At 39.8% G+C, this 20,748-nt stretch overlaps 1 protein-coding gene across 5 annotated transcripts in view; it reads right to left on the bottom strand.

Moving 5' to 3' along the window:
* ZNF827 (zinc finger protein 827) overlaps positions 1-20,748 on the bottom strand; it is a 106,452-nt gene that overhangs the window by 70,258 nt on the left and 15,446 nt on the right. For all 5 annotated transcript variants that reach the window (XR_005105652.1, XR_005105650.1, XR_005105651.1 and 2 more), the window contains exons 2-3: positions 9,296-10,306; positions 4,308-4,480 (exon numbers count right to left, since the gene is read on the bottom strand). Coding sequence is in view for 2 of the 5 variants with exons in the window: in XM_037396657.1 (XP_037252554.1) it covers positions 4,308-4,480; positions 9,296-10,306 (1,184 nt within the window). In the remaining 3 variants the exon portion in view is untranslated. The remainder of the gene's footprint in view (positions 1-4,307; positions 4,481-9,295; positions 10,307-20,748) is intronic.

Here is a 20,748-nt window from a genome sequence, read left to right as displayed (position 1 = left end):
GTAATTAATAGCCTCTCCCTAATCAGGAGGCTGATTATAACACTCTTCATATTACAGAGGAACATTACCCTGAGATCTCGCTACATGGTTGCTCTTCGTAAGCAATAGAAGCAGGAAGATCCTATGGTTGCCCATCACATGACCTGTCTGCCATTGCATCTAACTTTTCTGCTAAGCTTAATCTTCCCTTTCCTCATTTTCTGTCATACCATCATGCTTCAGCATGTGTTCACAATGCCAAACTTTTCCACTGCTAGAAAAGCTGGCTCACCCATTTCTGCCTTATGTCTATATAGCAGCACAAGGAACATTTATAGATATTATTTTTGGCCATATGCTCCTCTTCCTCATTCCCCCTTCCAAGCGCTCAGGCTAATATCCTGTTGCTTTCTTGGAACATATCTGTATGATCTCACAGCCTAGCCGTCCACCGATTGCTGAGGAATATATGTGCATGATCCAAAGACACCAATTGGCCATATCTGACTGATGCTTGTGGTATTGCTCCGAGGTAAATTCAATCCCTACCTCCCTAGCAGGAAAAATAGGAAAGCCTGAATACATCTTACTGGATTATACCACCCCTTTCTGTTGCTTTCTGCAGAAGTAGTACGTAAGAGACTCTCCCGCTCAAGAAGAAACCAACATATTCCAACTGAATGTATGTTTAGATAAACACAGAGAAGGACTCAGGCACAACCCTTGCTGCCTGCTTGGACAGGACACCTGTCTCAGTTACCCATTCATTTTGTCCAGCTTCATTTTCAGTATTCTCAGCACCCTTGGAAACCAAGCTATGATACCAGAATAAAGTCCTGAAATGGTACCCCCAGAGTCCTGGGAATAAGGGCCAAAACTTGTGGTTATGCATGTACTATAATTTGTCTCCAAACCAGAATAATAAAACTCCATACTGTGTCTATTTTAGGATTTTTATAAGGTGCCTACCACTGTGAAATCTAAACGCAATGTAACAATTATAGATAACACTGCGTGCCTTAAAAGGCAGTCTACTCAGCCTCCCTTGTTCATGGTGTGCCTGTGTGGAAACTTTCCTTCTGCTTCCCTTCTTGCCTTTCACTTCCTTGCCTCCAGTTGTGAGTCGGTCCTGGCAAAGTGCCCTTACTGGAAGAATGCTTCATCAACATGGTGGGTAGCACATGTAGATCTGAATATGGGTCAGGGCTGGAATTAATCCAGCTCTCTAAAGATTTTATCTAGCAGGGGAGGACAAGACACCAAAAATGCTGGCAATGTTGCGTTCTGGGTCAATCAGTTTGACATGTTATAATTACCATAAAATTACACATTATTTGTATTATATAGTTATTATTCATTAACCTAAAGATACACACAATAAGGAAGATCCATATGGACACACACAAACCAGTCATGGAAATTAATTCTCTAAATGACCAGTTTCAATGGAAAATGTGTACAAGAACCTAGAGAAAAAAAAAGAGGAGGTGCTTCAGCTCACAGCTATGCTGCCTAGGAGGAAAAAAGGCAACACTATTAGATTTTGAGGACTGCAGCTGGACAAAACACCCCAACAGGTTTTGTCTGTGATCCTTACCAATAGAACTTAAAACATGAAAACCAAAGAGCACCAGCAGCATAAAAGGAAAAAAGCTTGGCTTGTGATAATATCCTAGAATAAAAATTGGTTTATAATGAATGACAGACACCAGCCTAGTACCCTAATTTTGAGTAGCATTTTTAGCTTTAAAAGACATGTCTTCACCTGTAGCCACAGCTGACTCACAGGGAGTAAGAGAGGGGTGGAGAGCTAGAGCAGCTCTACCTACGTGGGTTGCCCACCAGGAAGCAGATATGGCCAGGTAGCTCCCAAAGGATCCTAGGACAATGAAGAGAACTGAAACATCCAACTGGCATAACCAGAATGCTGCATCCTAAGTAAGTCCCAGCTGTGCAGTATCATTTCTGATGTATATTCATTCCAATTCGAACACTGTTGGCTTGTGTATGTGTCAGTTATTATAATCTCATACTTACTTACACACAGATTTAAAAGCAGCACTTTTCTATAATTAGAAATCTGATGGTTTTTATTTTTAATCTTGTTATCAATTTATACTTTCACGAAAGGGAATTCTGATTATGTCTGATACTGTTGGACACATGACTAACACACCCCCTTATTCACCTGCTTCAATTTTATGTGATAGAAAGTATTCTTACATATGGCTTACTCAATTGAGAAAAATATATGAAACCCATTGAAATTAAGGTAAAACGTTATCTTTCAGATTCTCATGCTTGTGATTCTTTACATCTGTCCATAAGACTATAACAAGGGCAAAAGACCAAATACTGGCCATCTAATTTTGTAAGACAATTGCCTTCATCTTAAATAGGCAGCAGCTTTACCAGCAAACGCTACCAACCAAGTCCATCATGACCTGCATGACTGGGCTGCATTGACTGGGGAGACATCAAATCTTATCTCCATAGGCTAAAGGAGGCTGCAATCTCTTACACTGTGTCAAGCAGCTCTGGGCCTGACTCTGATCTCAGTGATGTCTAAATGAGCATTACTTGATAATAATTAGTATATTACCAAATAATTAACACTACATATTACGTTTGTACAAGGAGTCTGTTTTTGAGATTACATGGGCTCAGTTAAGGAAGGGGTTTATGTTAAGTGAGGAGCAAAAAAGAGCACAATGGCTTCAGATAACCGTCAGCCTGATAGCACACAGAGACAGTGAAAAAGTCCCTAATTTTCTCCAATATCCTACCTGTGGCCACCTATGGAAATCACCATGCCAAAAAGGAAGAGATAGGCCCTCAACCTGCAAATAATTCTTCCAAAAAAAAAGCAAAAAAAGCAGACAGCAAGAATTTCTGCAGGGAATAATAGGGATGTCCTTTACAAAGCAGGGGATGACAACAGGTCTTCGCCAAGGAATAGCAAGTTTTTAGGTGATGCATGCTTCTGTGCAGGCTGTCAACAACTGAAAACTAAAAACCATTCTTAGCATGCTGTGTTCCAATTCTTTGTACTCATCTTCTGCTTGGAAATGGCAATCTGTGCCCCGCAGTCAACATGGAACACCAAATCTTAAAAGCGGGAGCCATATACACCAAACCTACTTGTACCTGATAAGGATTAGCATGATACACCAAGGATGCCTGGGAATAGCGCATTGATCCACAGTAGGAGCATTAAGGGATGAGCCTTCAGACTTTAAGGGGATGATTTCAGACCTAGCAAAGACCTGAAATACAGCAAGATCTGCTGTTGTGATCAGTGGAATCATCTGAATCATTTACAGTGAAGCAAATAGCTACTTGGGTATAAGAAGCAATGTTAGACTCTTGTCTAGCGATCTCCAATTCTGCAATAGCACACATAAAAGCTGAACAGGCATTCTGTCCCCCTCCACACCAGTCTGGTACTCTTACACACATCTGTCTAAAATAGACAAAATACTAACTATAATCAAATATTTCACTGTTATTATAAAACTCAACTGCATTAACAAGGGAAACTTTTTGCACTTCAGCTTCTTCATCCATGGGCTAATGGGACAGGTACCATTTTTACTTCAAGTATGTTCTACAGCTTGCAAAACCAGGCACTTTGTATGATGTAACCATGTAGCACTTTAGCTAAGCAAAGAGTTTCTTTACATTCATATATTTTTCTGTATCAACACAGATGTTGCTTCCTTCAAAAGGTCATCTTCAATTTGAGCCTAAAACTTAGGGTGAGTTAAAAGCACACTTTAAACTTAATGGAAACACTTGAAAATGAAACATTACAGTATAATGTGTCATTCATTTTGGTTTGGATGCTTCACCGCTGAGGTGCTGCAGTTAAAAACTAAAGCAAGAAGAGTTAAAACTGCAGGCCTATCTGCAGAAATTAATGGAGACATCCCCTGCTAGTGCTGGCCACGTTGGTATGCCCACTTAGTGTGATGCAGTGACACTAGCTGGCACCCTGAAAAGCAGCACTGCTGTGTTTGCATGATGTCACATCTCAGCTAACATCCCTGCTTTGGTGGTTCCAGGTCTAGAACTAGACCAGTCACAGACAGCTTGTGCTGCATTAAGTTGACACAACCCAAGGTAGTTTCCACATTGTATAAAATGGAAAAGGAAGCAAAGGGAAAAAAGCTTCTTCTTTCTCTTTTTACGGTCTCTTTATTTAAATAGAGGCATCACTGGTAGTACAACTAAGGAAATTTTGTTCTTGCAAGTAAATAGGTTTGTTATACTATCATTTTCTGATTGATGATTAAAGTGTTTTGGTTGTCAGTAGACACTTCCCTTACCTTCATGTGTGATTTGAGATTGTCCTTGCGTGCACAGCGAAATGGACAGAGTGGACACTGATGACTTTTTAAACCTGTATGAATCACCATGTGCCGTTTCCAGTAACTCTTCCTCTTGATAACCAAACCACAGATCGGACACTGGAAAGGTTTTCCTCCTTCTTCTTCTGAAGCTTTGCAGAAGAGGGAAGAAAAAGAGAGGATCCTTTATAGCTAGTTGTTGAATACTTTCCCCTTGTAAACACACTCAAGATACCATTTTTCAGTGCTAGAATTTAATCTGCAAAGAGACACATCAGTTAAACAACATGTACCAGAAATTTCAGTTCCTCCCCTCTGCATATCCCTTTTCCCCTTAATCTAGTTATTCTCCCTTTGAGAAAGGTCACCATAATTTATAAAGGTTAATGTCCCAAACATCCTTTGGCTAATCAGTAGGGGATGGTACTCTATCTCACCTGGTTCTAATGTTCCTCATAATTTAACTGAACTGAGATGGATGTCTCTCATAATCATCACTTCACAGCTTCATTTCCTATCAAAGGCCAGTTGTAGCAGGGTATGGAAAATAAGCTAAACTGTTGAAAAAATGATACATTTCCTGTATCTGTTGGTCCTGTATTCTGATAGTTAGCAAGCAGAGAAGCAGGATATAAAGCATAGAACAATCCACAGCTTAACTGAAAAGCATGCTAGTATTGTGTATCAGATATATTTAACTCCAGAAGTGAATGACTTCAGAACCCCTGCTGCTGAAACTGTTTAGTTATGGCTTAAGCAGATGCTGCTGCAACTTCAGCCATCAGGGGTCTTTGGGTCATGGATTTCCTTCTGCTCCTCTAGCTGCCAGGGCTTTAAATCTACTGCCTTCCTAAATGTTTGCATTCTGCTTTACTGCCCAATTCACCTAAGAAAAGAAAAGGATTTGATGCATTTATCAAGCAAATATGGTTAGTCTGCTGAGCGTGGAATCATCATAAGGGTGAAGAAAAGAGAAATTCCTTGCTGCTGACTTTAAACAACTAACCATCCATCCATCCATCCATCCATCCTCTCACCAGGATTTCTTCTGCTTATTATAAAGACAGGCCTAGTGTTACTGTGAAACTGGAAGCCTTCCTCCTCACTGTAAAAGACAGACTATTTTCAAATATCCAGACCTCAGCAATGTGCATCCTGCTACTTAGAAATTCTCAGAATATTTAATCTCATTATTATCAGGTATTTCCTACTGATAAGGATATAGCAAACATCAAATTCCCTTGATGAGGAACTAAATGATAAAAACCTCCAGAAATATTTGTCATATCCTAAAATATATTTCTTGTTATTAGATAGGAAACAAAACCACCGTAATTCAACTGATTATGTAGTCATTTTGTAAGTACAAAAAAGGACACATTGTCAAAGCATGCACTTCTGCAAGTTCAGAAATTCTCCTTGTGAAATATTCTATCACACTTAATGTATTATATGTATTATCGAATTGTTCCCCTCTGTACCTCTAAGACGCTCTATTTGCTTGTGTTCCAGTTTTTAAATATCTTTACTTACTTCTTCACAAAAGGCAGGAGAAAGATAAACCACAGAAAAAAAATACTGGTAGTATTTTTACATATCATTTCTTTTCCTTCTATCACAGCTTTTCTCCAGTCTCTGGTTATCATCACAAAGGATCCAGAAAAGTAACATGTAACCAAGCTATTACCCGTTTTCTGCCCCATTAAAAATAAATCTGCAAACAAGATGGATCAACAGTAATTTAGCACATTAAAAAATATGCAAAGAACTAGACTGAATGCATGTGACTTCACCAGTAACAATGACAATGAATGGTACACAGGAATTTGTCAGCGCTCTCCAAAGCTGAAACATGTTAGCTCTTTACTATACTACATAAACCTCAGCCCACAAAATCATGGGCTTCAGCTTTCCTTCATTTATATTGATGTCTATTTTATGTCACATGATGTCAATTAGTTGGAAAGAGCGACTTCAGCAAGGAATCAGCCAGTGTTTCCCAAAGAAGCTCCAGGAACAAAACTGCAAGCATCACAGGCAAAAAAGTTACACCAAACAAGCATTTAGTCAGTAAAAGAAGGGTCTGCCACCACACGCTTTCAAAAACGACATCAGAAGCTTAACAGAGATTCCAGGCTTCCTTCTAAATTTCATTCCAAACACATGAGCTCTGTATAAAACTGGCATTATTAACAGATTGCTAGAAAAGTTAATCTTCTCTGTATCACTTTACTATAACCTATGCAAGTAATGATTAGGTCCACCAAACCTGACATGCAGTTTCAGAGGTGACTGTTCAGATAAGCCATGGCTCCAGCTTCTTGCCTGAAATAATTCTGAGCAAATAGTTCAGCATGGTGGACAAAAGAGCTGAGGCATACTCTTGTTATTAACTTATTCCTCTTTAAATAGACTCCATCTTTGCTGTTCCTTACTTGTCGACATCTAATTAATCTCACAGAGTATTGATCTCATAACCAAAGCTAGATGTTGTTGGTGGGTGAATCAGATTCCTAACAATAAAGTAAACTCACCAGTGTCTTTAAAAGTTCAAAGTATGAGAGGGGAAATAAAACACCCCACTTCTCAAGCTGCGCCTACTGGGAAAATGTGTCTCTCTCCAGGAACAAGACAGAAAAAAACCCATGACTCAAGGAGCAATCACACAGACATAAAAAGACAAAACATTATCAAATGAAATACTGCTTTTTGCTTTTAGTGCCATAAGGTTGTATGTGCAAAAGGAATCAGGAATGTGTGACATTTATTTTCATGGCAAATATACACACTCAGCTGCCCTACTCAACTTTTACAAAAGTGAAGTCTTCAATCAAAGGTCACTAAACAGTGACCTGTTTTTGTAAGCTGCTTTTCTCCATGGCTGAAGGAACCAAGGAGTCTGGCTTTCCATAATCAACATCCAGATATGCTAACCAACAGCTTGCTTTTTATTTTCAGTCAGTTAATAATAAATAAATAATAATAAAGCTTAATAGTATATCAGAAAATGGACTTAAAGTAACTTTTGTTATGAACATTACACTATAAAGTTTATTTGGATGCCAACTGGCATTGGCCCAGCGCGTATAAACTGAAAGGAAACACCCTTCCTCTTGGGATACTAGTCTCATATATTATAAAAAATGAATACTTGTTCCTTGGTTACCAAGGACCTGAGGCAGTCGGCCCCCATTGTTATCTTTTAGCAGCACACTATGCTTGAGCCTTCAGCAAAGAGAATAGTTGCTAGAAATTTGCTGCATGAGAGCTAGTTTATAAAGTGCCAGTATTACCAGCACACTCTCACGCTGGTACAGAGCACTCCCCTAGTACAAGCTACACAGAAAAATCCCCAGTTTGTTGGTAAAACACAGAACCTGGACTTTACTACAACCTTTCCCCAGTAAAAACTTATGATGTGAACAGCTTTTCCTCTAGCAGAAAATAAACTAATAACTTCAAATAAATTTTAATCTTACTCCTTTTCTATACATTGCTGCTTTTCTTATGTGAAAGCCAGTCTTCACGGGGAAAGTTAGATTAAATTAATGCCCACAGTCACACTGGCATAACCAGTGTGGGTACTCCTTTCCCAAACAAAAGGACCTTTTTTTTGGTTTAGCTTATGCTTCTCCAAAAAGGACTTTATCTGAACTAATGAAAACCTTAGGCCAGACACATGCCAAGAATTGTTTGCCACTTTAATTGCCTTTGCAAAACACACCAGCAAAGCATTTGTAGAACACATGTAACTCAGAGCAAAAAAACTGCTACTGGCTGCATCTCATCACATCCCTCTCCCTCCTCCTCCAAGGGAGGAATGAGTATTGCTGTCCATCTAATAGCTTCTACCCTATGAGCTTTTACCAAAAGCTGCACAGGGACAGATCAGACCTCATAATATCCCTAAACAAAAAGGTTAGGTCAGAAAGACAGCAGTGCAATTATACAACATGTCAGGCTTCATATCTGTACACTGGCTTGCTACACCTGTACAGTCAAGCTACTATTCCTGATAAAATACTCAAAAACTAATGTAAAAACTCAGCTCTAATATACTGAAAGACTTTGTGTGTATTGTGAGGATAGCTGACATGTCCTTCCCCTCTGCATCAGAATGCCACTCAAGGGAGAACACTGACAACACCTGAAGCTGTACGTTCTACCAGAAATAAGAATCCATGATGAGAACTTTGTATAGAAATAGATGAAAGAAACCTTATTTTTCCTTATTTTGAAGATGGATCATTTAAATTTCCCTGCATGGCTTGCCTGCTTTTGAAAGCTTTTGTTACCAAGACTATTTCTTCTTATTCCCTATAAGCCTGATTCCCTGACTGCCAACAGCTGGAACTGGTGGAGGGAAGTCAGAAGTGTAAAATGGCTCTTGTTGAGGAAATTAGAGAAATTCAGTTCACTTTTTTTTTTTTAATGACAAAGGATTGTAAAATACCAAACTGCTGCAAAAAAATTTAATGAAAAGTGACAACATAATAACATACTCTAGTAAATTAGGACAGGGTAGTAAGCGATTATACAAAAGTCTATTTGTGACAGAGACAGCAGGAAGGAGAATTCTCCCTTGTCCAATATTTCAAAAGCACTAGTTTTGTACAGGCTCACTGATACTGTGAGCTTCCTAACAGAGATTGTTTGATCTTCTCCATTAAATATTTTTTGTGGACTTATTCTGAACTTGGTAAGAGGGGGAAATATCATTGTATGGAACAAAAAAAAAAAAAAGCACTGAACTGTACACACCCATATCTTTCAAATATGGAAACAGTTGTGATGGTTTGGTCTTCAAGTGGTATTTTAAGAAGCTTTTCTATTATTTACCTAAAGTACCTATTTCTTATTCACATAACACATGGAATCAAACCAAATCCGGATCCATTGAAGAGATGTTATATAAGCCTGTAGCAAAACAAATACATTCTACTTAGTGACTTAAACTTTACCCATACCTGTACTAGTGGGTTTGGATGCTCTTCCCTTAGGGACTGGAAGTAACAATAATTCCAAAGACTGTGGTGGAGTTGCTTTCTCTTGCTTCATCTCTGAAAGCTGCAGGGGATCCTCAGCAACCAGCGATTTCTTTTTCTCAGCCAACAGGGTGCCTGCAGCCCTTGCAGCAACTTCCTTGAGAAGGGCAGCTGAAGAGGTCATGGAAGCCAGAGAAAGGAAAGAACTAGCCGGAGGTGGGTGCTCCTGCCCAGGAGTCATGCTTCTTTCACTCACTTTCTTAGATAAAGCTGCTAACGTGGAGCTGGCTGACTGAGAACTAAAAGGTGAGGAAAAGGATTCAAACCTTATAGTGTCTTCAGTCCTTGAGAGAGATTTGTCCTGCAGAACGGCATTGGCTGCAGCTTTCAGTTTCAGGATAGCTGAATCAGGGGACAAACCACAGGTAGCGGTTGAGTTTGGCAACCACTTACCTTGATTCCATATAAAGTGACTACCTGCATTGTATTGGTCACTTTGTTCCTGTTTCTCAGCAAGCTTTCTGGCAAGAACACTTAGCTGCTGGGCATGATGAGCAGGTGGAGAGAAGGAGAGGTTTGAGCCAAGATTTACAGGGGACTCGACTCTGCCATTGACTGTAACAGCAGCATCCAGCTTGAGGGAGCCAGCCTCCAGCAGCCGCCTCAGGTTACTACTCAGTGGCTTATTTGGACCAGGAGGTTCTTCTTCACACAGAGATGACACATCAGGAGAAAGGTGCTCTTTGCTCTGTAATGTGTCTCTTTGCGCCTCACTTTCAATGGATCCCAGCTCTGCTGTGTTGCTGCTAGGAGTCGCACTTCCCAAAGAAGTATCTGGGGAAGTGGACTGCTCTTGGATTCTGTCCTCAAGAGACAACTTAAAGTTCTCCTGGACTTCTCCATATGATGCTTCTGAAGGAGTTTCTGAAGAATTTCCAAACCAGCGTTCTTCTTCACTAAGTTCACCTTCCACTTCTTCCTGTCTGGTACCATCTGTGTGGAACCAAGAACAACAGTATTATTCCCAAATTTGTGTAAATCTGTGAGACCCTCCTGAACAGTCACCTAACATCTCTCTAAAGTGCACAGACTTGGCATCAGCCTGGATTGAACGACCAGGAAAGAGTTTTTGGAGCATAAGTCAGTCTTTCTTTGAAGACAAAATCATGACAGGCCTGTCATCTTTCAGCATAACTAAAACAGCTAAAACTGCAACAATAGAAATATACATAACACATGTTCATATATTGAAAATATTTCATTATTGGTATAGTCTGTACACCTGCAAAATATTACAAACTCTGTAGTGTAGAGCAGAGATTTAACAGGCCCAAAAATTACTGGATACTTGTGTCTTTGTACAGCTAGCACAGGCATGCTTCAAAATTCAGTCAGGTGGGTAGCTACTCAAAGTAGTTTCTTCCAGTCACTTCAAATCTCAGCCCAGTCCTGCAGTAACCCCTATCTAAAATAAAATAAAATTTGCACCAATAATACACAATTCATTCCTGAACAGCTGAAACGACTAATACATTAATGCAGGCTAAAGCTCTCATCTCTCCAGCTATTTGGGAAAGGAATATACACACAGCACTAAACTTTGGGGTTTTTTTCTTCTTATATAGACACTACTAGCTTGTCATTTGCTTGTCACTCTTCGTTAAAGTTTTAAAGACCATCCTAAATTGAACTTAGTTCAGCAGGAAAAAAAAAAAAAGTGTTGTTCTCAATGCAGTTAGTTATGTTTTCTCCTCTCCAGTAACTGCAACACGTCTTAGTCTCTCCCGAGACCTAACTTACAGTGTTTAAAGCACTGTGACCCTGCATTGCTCTTCTTCCTGATAGGTATTCAGAGTCATACAGACATGACCAAGACTTTTTTTGCAGATCTTGCTGACCAACCAGAACGTAGTTAACAGCAGCAGCAATGCTCAAATTAAGGTCATGTTATCTTCACTTGACAGATACCTCTCACATTTCTTGCTTTTAGACTCCATGTCCCAAGCTACAAAAGAATCTTTGTAATCATACTACAGCAAAACAAAAGGATTTAATATAACCCTCCACTGACATTCTGGAAATAAGGCTGCATGATATGTATTGTATCTATAATAATGTATTATTCCCAGGTTCCCTATTTAATTCCAGCAAATTACAAAACCTGGAGAGAAGTTGATGAATAAAAACTTAGATTTATATTATTGCTTTGATCCAATGAATTTAAGGAGGAAAAACACAGCCAAATGTATCATGAGTGTAGAGATACCAACATACACTGAAAGCAAAGATTTATTTCTTTAATGTTGTACAGAATATGAGGAATAGTCTGTCACAGTAAGTTCCTTTTACTCAAAACCCTTCAGAAAAGAATTCACCAATGTTTTAAGAGCCCACAGTAAAACCACTCAGCTACCTTAGATTAGTAATTCAAGCAGAAGAGGGCTAGCATCTTTCATCTTTCCTATTCAAAACAAACAAAAGCCAAGCAAAACCCAAAGCACTTACCTAGAATTATTTTTACGTTATCAAAGTTAACATCATAGACACAGTTATTAACAATAACATGTGCATAAAGGCCAATACCATGCACATTCAAATAAAGAAGATAGGTGCTTATCAGTTGAACCAGCACTTACGCAGGTTAAAGGAGAACTGAATGTATTCCCTTTTCACCCTTGAACATTAAAAAGTAACTTGAGGCATATCTGTACAGTTGGGTGCACTCAGATGAGAGATCCGTCCACTCATCCCAGATGCAAGCAAGTTCTAGATTGGAAGCCAACAAAGCGTCTTGCTGGCATTTTGCCCAAACCAATACACCAAGAGCAGTGAACACCCTCTGGGACACAGCCTAGAGTTGACACCACAATACAGCTCCTGAGCCACAGCTAGCCTGCATCCTACCACTTACATCCATATGTCTGTTGACATCTCTTTGTGTTAAACAACCCCTCCTCCCACACCCCACCCCCCAAATCCTACTCTCTCTCTGAGTGTCTGCTCCCCATCCATAAATAGGGAGCGAGAATTGCATTGCCCTTCAGTCAGCATGTCATCCAAAAATTACAGTTTGAGAGATATTTAAGTGTAAATGGTTACAAAAGGAAGTGGGTTTCTGTTTTAGAGAAATCTCCAGCTTACTAAACCCCCAAACTTCTCTGTTCCTTGCCATGTACCTCAATTTCTTAATGTTGATATGTTTCCTAGTTGTAACTGGCCTTTAAAACACCAGTTAAACAACACTGTTTTACAAATCTCTCAATCTTGTTCATCCTACTTGCACTGGAAATGGAGTCTTCATTCTCACCTGAACCAGTTTTTGCTCTAACCATAAAAGTTATGTCCCACATATATTTCCACTATGTATCCCTCCTCTCTAAAGCTGACATCTCAGGGAACACTCACAGTAGCTGAGGAACAGGACGCTAGTATTCGAAGTTGATGGTAAGGATGCAGGGAAAGGAACTACATCTGCTGTGGCAGAACTGCAATACAGCTTTCTTTGAAAGTAACACAGCTCAACTATATTATGCACAGAACCAAAAAAAATAAGGTAGCAATAGAAGAAGAAATAGGGACAGGACACAAATTGCCTTTCTTTTTCCAGACATGCACACTCTCCATTGGTCTTGCCTATATGAAGAGCAGTCACGACATTTTATTGACAGGGAGCCGCAGAAGTGCAGTATTCTTCATTTAAAGGCTTGCAACCAAGTCCAGAAGTTCCCGTCTCTTTGGGTAATGCAGTGAGAGCTCCCCCTCCTGTTATTAGTCTACCTGTAACCACTCAGATGCTCAAATCTCCAAGCAGTCTCCATGACAAAGGGCAAATTTCCTTTGCAGCATCTCTATCCCAAAAGCCAGCTGGATTTTTTTCCCCCACCAGTGCAGTTTCTTTCTGTAACCAGAAACCAGACCTTTAACTGCTGACACAGTTCTAATTTTCCTCTTCTCAGTAATTCCCTCAGTTGCTGCAGTATCAAGCCCACTGTATTTGCAGGCTGTAAGGTTAATGCCAAAAAAAGCAGCATCAGTGTCTTATCATGTGCTCAGTCAAGCATCCTTTTAAACAGTGGTGAATTGGTTTAGAAGCATAATGGTGAAGCCTGGCAATTTCATTTCTAAGCTAAGCTGCCATCCAAAGCCTTCAAGGCAGGACTTTAATTCCCATTGATTTGTGAGCCTGTGAGTTTGAACAAGCTTGAGAACTCCAGAAGAAATCAGCCCAATCCACCAACTTCCTTATGATTTTGAATTAAATAAAACCTTCCCTCACAACTCTTATGGTTCATGGGACACCCAGATCAGGTTTGTCAGAAACAGGAGTCAACCTCCATGTCTGTCAAGAAGCTTCAGCTGTATTTCACATCTGTGGCAGAAGATCCGCATGACATGTTTTTCCTTTCTCTTGCAATACAGCTAAGAAGCTCCAGTGAGAAGCCCTTGAAAGCTAGGAACAGAAACGTAATGCCACATTTAAATTTCTTCTCTCCACCATAAACATACCATAGTTTGTTATTGCAGAATTATTTATGAACACTAAGCTACCGGCATTTCATTTCTATTACGGTCCAAAATGCTAAACATGGGTAAGAAACAACGTGGAAGTTGCAAAGCAGGAAAAGGTAACTTCAGAGTTCGAGGCAAATTATCACTGACTTCATCTGGAACAAGACCTGGCTGGAAATTTCACCAGCTTTTACTGAGTACCCACTCATCACATTGCCTCTTCTCAACATGATTCAAGGGTCAAGACCTGTCAGCACTTCCCTGATTTCCTTGGCAGTTCTAGAAGGAGAACAGCTTCCCAAACCATTTGCCACTGGCAGATGCTGGTGGAAGTTACAGGTGCCCTGCATGATCTGGGACTGCCCCACCACACACATCCAGGAGCCTCACACAAGCACTACATGCTCTTGTCAGCAATGACAAAAGGCACCAAGGTACTGTTGGGTGATTGCTGCCACTGATGTAGTCCAGTAGCAGACAATCTCTGGCAAAGTCCCAAATGTGTGCAGAAGCACTGTTCAAAGAAGCGCCAGTTTCCCTTGCTCACCCACTCATCTGCTTGTTTTCAAATATGGAAAAGTTCTCTTTCCTCTTCAAGAGATCAGTTTGGCAGACAAAGTTTATTGATCCCAAAGTATGTTATTTCACTTTGCGAGCATCTGCCCTTTTACTAGGAGTGGTGATTAGAATTTGACCCTGATATCAATAGAAATGTAAATATTAACTTGCCCAAACTACTTATATCTGAAAACTGAAAAGGACTAACATGTTTGTTGATTCATATACTGAGCCACCCAATTCAGATGCTGGAAACTTTAACTGTATGCAAAATAATGTACACATGCTATTCCTCAAAGCGGCAAGTGTGAAATGATCCACAGTTCCACTTCATAGGACTTGGAGTGGAGAAACAGGAATGTAGCAGGCTAGATCTAGAAACAGCCTGTGCAGCACATGTAAAAGGGAAGTCTCCAAATTGTGGCACTGAGTGACAGACATAGACAATGAGAACATGGTTGAAAGAACACCATTTGGATCACCAGAGACTGTCTGAGAAGAGGCTACAACTAATGAACCCACCCTAAAGAGACCGAATTTTCATACTAAGAGGGATAAAATTTCACTTTAATCATTCACTGTAATAATTAAAGAACTTCAATACAAAATAAACATTGCAAATCCATATGCTACATTGATATGAAACATAAGGAAGTTGTAATTATGGGATTACAGAATGAAAATTGAAACAAATATAAAGCAGGTAGAAGTCAAATAATATCAAAGAAATGCATACAGAAAAATTGCTGATGAGATGAATTAAGTAAGATTACCCTAACCTCAGCAGTTACATTTCAAGAAAAATCTGGGAATCTACAGTACCAGGATTTAAAGGGATAGGAGAGCAAACCTCATTTTTATTATCTTGATATCAAATGATTTCATCTATATAAGGATTTCAGATATGATCATTCAAGTTTGTGTCAATCTAAATAAAGTTACAGTTGCATTTGTTGACTATTTGGCACCCAGGTCATCTTCCTAATTTGTTGTCCCAACAGCTTATCTTATTCCATCTCTAATGCCCACCATAAACAATTCTCTCCGTATTATCTTATACTAAACACTATACCTAGGGCTACTGAAAGAGCTAGGATTAAGTAATATGTTTACGCTATGGAACTGAGGAGCTCTGCAAAGATACCTAAAGAATTTAAAAAGATGCATTAAACTTAAATGAAGCAGTAAGCCACCCATAAGTTCCGAGGAAACACAGACTGACTCAGAGCAGCCATCAGTTTAAGGCCAAGTAAATAGGCAGATGCATCAAAACTAAGGCAGAGACAACACCTGAGCAACCTAGAACTTAGCCTTGTGTGACTTTTAGCAAGACTTGTAAGACAAGGCAAGTGAATGAGAAGAAGCAGCAGCTGACAACTGAGAAGGCATGGACAACTACAAAGGCATTAACCAAGAAGGCATGGACAATTATAAAGGCATTCAACTAGTCATGGACAAGGAAGAGGTGTGCTCATATTTGGCCTCCAGGGTGGCTTCTCATGTCTTACTCCCTCCTGCCTGCTTTCTCAGAACCCTCAAACGACGTTAGGGATCAGGCCACAGCCAAAATTTGCTTTTGTGGCAGTTCATTTCAGAATACTCTCTCTTTACAGGTGCTGTAATCCAGGTTCCATCATGGCTATTACCATCAGCATCATATCCAGGTAAGAGGAGCTTCCCATCACCGCCAATGGCTGTGCATCCAGGAAAAGAACACAGGCCCACAATGTCTCCGTCTTAGCTCAGCAACAGTGAGTCAACTTACACCCTTTAGAAATGCAATATGGAAGGATGCTCACTTCCTTCAGCTGAGCCCCATAAGTACCACTGGCACAGAAGCCTTGAAACTTTCCAGACACTGGTTGCTAGCCACTCTGGGCAGAACAGTTTTAGTGGAACAAGGAAAGCAGAAGCCATACCGGAGAAGCTCCATGATGAAATTAGAGGAAAGGAACTTGAAGTCCTAACTGCAAATGGCACATTCAGTGAGAATTACCAGCCACAAGAGTGTCACATCAGAATTTAGTGCTGACCATAATACAGAGGAGAAAATAATGAAGGAGCTAAGGACTGAATACAGTAGATACCTTTAGGTAAACTATGTACACTGTGTAAGTGCATCATTTCAGCAATGGTAAAAAATAATTACAAAAGATCACTTGCTAATATCACATCACTTTCTAATTCACACTGTCTCTGGGTGTCAGCTTCACATAAGCCCTTGCTGATTTCATGAGGCACTACAGAAAGCAACATGCACAGGCCTAAAAATGGCAGTCATATCTGGAAAGTCTATTCTGTGGTATCCTATATAAACTGCTCAGTCTAGCTGCCTACAAACTATCTGTTTTGTATTCAGGCTGGGTTTTAAGCATTTCAAATAAAAAAGAGTGAATGTTTGGGCTGAGCCCTTTCTTTGGGCTGAACAACTTCCACGGGTTCCCACACCCACAGCGCCACACGGATGTGTGTGCTGTAGGACTACCTCTGAGAAGCTGGGCACACTGACCGCTGACACCCCACAGGGTCCACCACTAAAAAGCACCTACAGCCACATCCAATTAGACTATATACCCATAGCAGCAACTATGTTGATTTTCCAATAGGGATGCTTGTAAAAAAATAATTTTAATAAAGACACGAATGCCTGCCTTAACTCCTTTTATTATACCAATAGCAGCAAATAAAACTTAAAAGTCACAGTTACATAAACAGTCATGTGCTAGAGAACTCTCAATCCCCCATTTTCCCTTCATGATTTCTGTGACCTATAATAGGTAAGCAGCACAGGAAGTCACTGTCCTCTTTGAATAGAATTTCTGGCTCGCTCACTTATCAACGGGATGATTATTCAACTCTTGACCTCTTCACAAAATGGTTTAGCAGTGTTGCTGGTGCTTGAACCAAATTTCTGTACTGCAGGCTGACCTAGAGAGAGCAGCACAGCTGCAAAAAGGAACTGCCAAAAAGCCATAGCTCTTCTGTTCTGTCCTTCTCCCCTGTGTTTAAGATGTGTGAAAGTACTCACACAATTAGACAGGAAAAGAAGCCCTAGGTAGGACTCGGTATTTCATCTCCACATCTTCTAAAATAATGATTTTCCTAACTGGAGGGAAGGAGGAGAGGGGAAAGGAAAGACACAGCTTTTAAAGACAAGCCATATATCCTCTACTTTTATCCCTAACTTAAAGTGACTTTGAAAAAAATCCACTTACAAGAAACCCCCAGAATATTCACCCAGCAATCTCTCTAATACTGTTTTTTTAAAAAAGGGCTCCAAGTCTAACAAGATTAGAGAAAGTTAATTACCTTGCAATAACTAGAACTCTTCAAGATGCTTTGCCCATATACACAGGCAACTGTGAATGTGCAGAAGTACCATGCATTCAGGTGAGCCAACTGCTAGACAACCATAGAAGGTCAAAATGCATGTACAGCACCTCCGTTTCCTCTCAAAGGCAGAATCCAGGTGTGATGGACTCTTCTGAGGAAGAAGGGAAGCAGGATAGATTACTGAAAAAGCTTGTCACAGACACCACAGATCTGCCTTTATTTCCTTTCCCTCAAAGGACAAGAATTTTTTGGTAGATAAGAAACAGAGACAGTGGCCTTTTTCTTTCAGCCACAAGCCCCAGAATAAATGTGTCAAGTAGGTTTCATTACCTGCCAAAAAGACCCTTCCTTTACTAGCTAAGAGGACTGAAATACATGGTTTCTCCTGAGATGAGCAGTCACTACTTGATGAAGGTTATCAGGGCCATTGAAAGATCACAAGATAGGACCTTATAGCAACAAGTCTGATCTTCCCCAAAACAAGTTCTTCAAAAGATAAATTCTAGTACGATGGATGTTGGACATCTTGCCTCCAAGAAGGATTAACTGTTCTTCTGTTCTAGGCAAGAGGTTATAGTTAGTAGCTGTGGAATCAGTGTTTGAGGAGTGTTGCTTCCACTATGACTCAGAGATCTTGAGCACCAAACAAACAGGTGTTGCCTTAAAGCGCAGTCAGAAGACACTGTTAAGCTCAAAGCTCAAGACTGACGGAAGTGGTGGTCCTGTGCCCTCCCTTACATTTGCTCTGTTGTTTGACTGCTTGGTGAGCCAATTTCAACTTGCTCATCTGGCATAAAACTACTCACTCTGCCAAGAAATCAGAACAAAACTGATGCGAAAGAGGCAGGAATGGGGAAGCACAAGGAGGAGTCAACAATCTAAGCCACCTATCTCCTGAGGTCTTCTAGGGTGCAAAATATATCATGTCTTGTCAATGAAAAAGACCAGAGGATTCTCCCCTCCCATCCCAAATCTCAACAATGTACTACACCTCTCACAGAAGAGCTGGTCTGTGCAGTCAGGATGGCCACACAGTCAGTATCATGCAGGCTGCTTTAGAAGCCTTATCTGGGACATCTGCAGCTGGGTTGGACACCATCAACTCTTTTGATGCTAATTAAAAAAAAAAAAAAAAAAAATCTCCTCTAGAATTGATTGTCAGTGTCTTCATGGGAGAGGAAAAGCCCTAAAGACCCAGAAATAATACCTTACCAGTGAGGCCCAGTAATCAACAACTGTGAAAAGTAGATGGGCAGAGCAGTATGTCTTATAGTGTAATACAGATAATATTGTAATATGTACTATTACATTTAATACATAATACTTATGTATAACAATGTTAGATATACATACATAGGTACGCATATATGTGTATAATAATACATGTATAATATTTATCTCACTACAATTTAGAATTACTTTGTTCTAGCTGGATTTTGCCACTATTTGAAGCTCAGTGAGGTGAAGTACTTGAGGTATGCACATGAAAAAATGGAACACACACGGCCTTAGAGGAGGAGAATATTTTTGAAGACCATGTCTCAACTAGTATGCCACAAAAGAGCATCCTACACAAAAAGCTTTCATCAGCTGACTTACCTAAAATTCCTGGAGAGAAGATAGACAAAGGCAGTTAATTTTTGTGTTTGAGGTTTTCAGAATAAACGGATATTTCTGGTCGGCTTATGCTGCAAAGGTTGACTAGTAGCCCCATGACAGATTCATAAAGCGCACAAAGTGTCAGTATAACAATAGAAAATCATGTTCCTTACAGGACGTATTTTATGGTACCAATGTTGCTCTTGTAAGACTTTAACAGAGACTTAGCAAAACACCACAGCCAGCCTTATTGAAAGTTCTTCCTACAGGCCCTTGTGAACATCCTATAATGACCTATAGCTGAGTTTGGGCATACCTTTCACAAAGCACAAGATGGTGATCAGACTGACACTAAAGGAATATGGCCAACTGAAAACTTCAAGTCTGTACATTAACATATCAAAGGTGTACACCTCTTTTGCCTGATGAAAACAATGAATGTGATAAACTACTTGCTATAAAACTAAACACTTTTTAAAGCAGCAGCTTCTGAGCTAGATCTCTTACCAGGAATTTCAGGCTTCCCTGGGTCTTTTAAAACTAGCTATAATATCACATTAAGACTCTGATAGAGTATTATAAATTTGAGGCTAAACTAAGTATGTGGGAGCTCAACCATTATTCCTACAGCTCTATTTGAAATAGGAATCAACTTTATCAAACGTTGATGGTTCAAGTGGTCCACGTGCAAGTCAACCCAAAGAGATTCCCTGCACCTTCTTCTGTAACTTCTACCTGGAGTGGCCGTGTATCATTTACATCAATGCACATTTACCACTGTGACCTCACTTAACATGTTAAGTTCAGTGCAGTGATTAGAAATTCTACTTTTTCTTAGTTATAAGGAAGTTTAGAAACTCCTTAAGATTATTCCTAGTTAGCCAAAATTCACTTTCATTGTTCACTTGTTTTGCTCTAGATAGATGTCTATGGCAATAGGCTGATGCAGTAAAAAGCATCAAATGCCAAAAAGGGATGCTGGCATCTCCAAAAATAAGAAGAGTTAAACATTATTCTCAAGACTTCTATTATCCTTAGCATACAGAGTCAAGACCTTTCATCTCCATCTGCTTCATAAAGGAGGGGAAATATTTCAAGATTTCCCACCATGGGCCTTCATTAGAAAGGAAACCCCAAACAATTCTAGCAAACAATTTGGAAAAGCTGGCTACAACCAGAAGATACCTAAATGAGAGAACTAAGTTTCCACTAAAGATCAAATTGTTGTGGAAGATAATCACATGAATGTCAAATGGTCAATATAGGAATCCATAATATTTCAAAGTCATCCTTGAATTACAATTAACTCCATGAATGAGAGGAGATTTTATTCCTTTGGCATGTCATTAATGAAGTCTTCTTTGAAAAATGGCTGGAACACAGAACTAATGTCTCTATTAGGAAATTCAAAGCAGAAACACAAAACTGCCTTATCT

The sequence above is a fragment of the Falco rusticolus genome, chromosome 1 (genome assembly GCF_015220075.1).
Source record: "Falco rusticolus isolate bFalRus1 chromosome 1, bFalRus1.pri, whole genome shotgun sequence".
NCBI lineage: Eukaryota > Metazoa > Chordata > Aves > Falconiformes > Falconidae > Falco > Falco rusticolus.
This window is presented reverse-complemented; position numbering and strand designations above follow the sequence as displayed.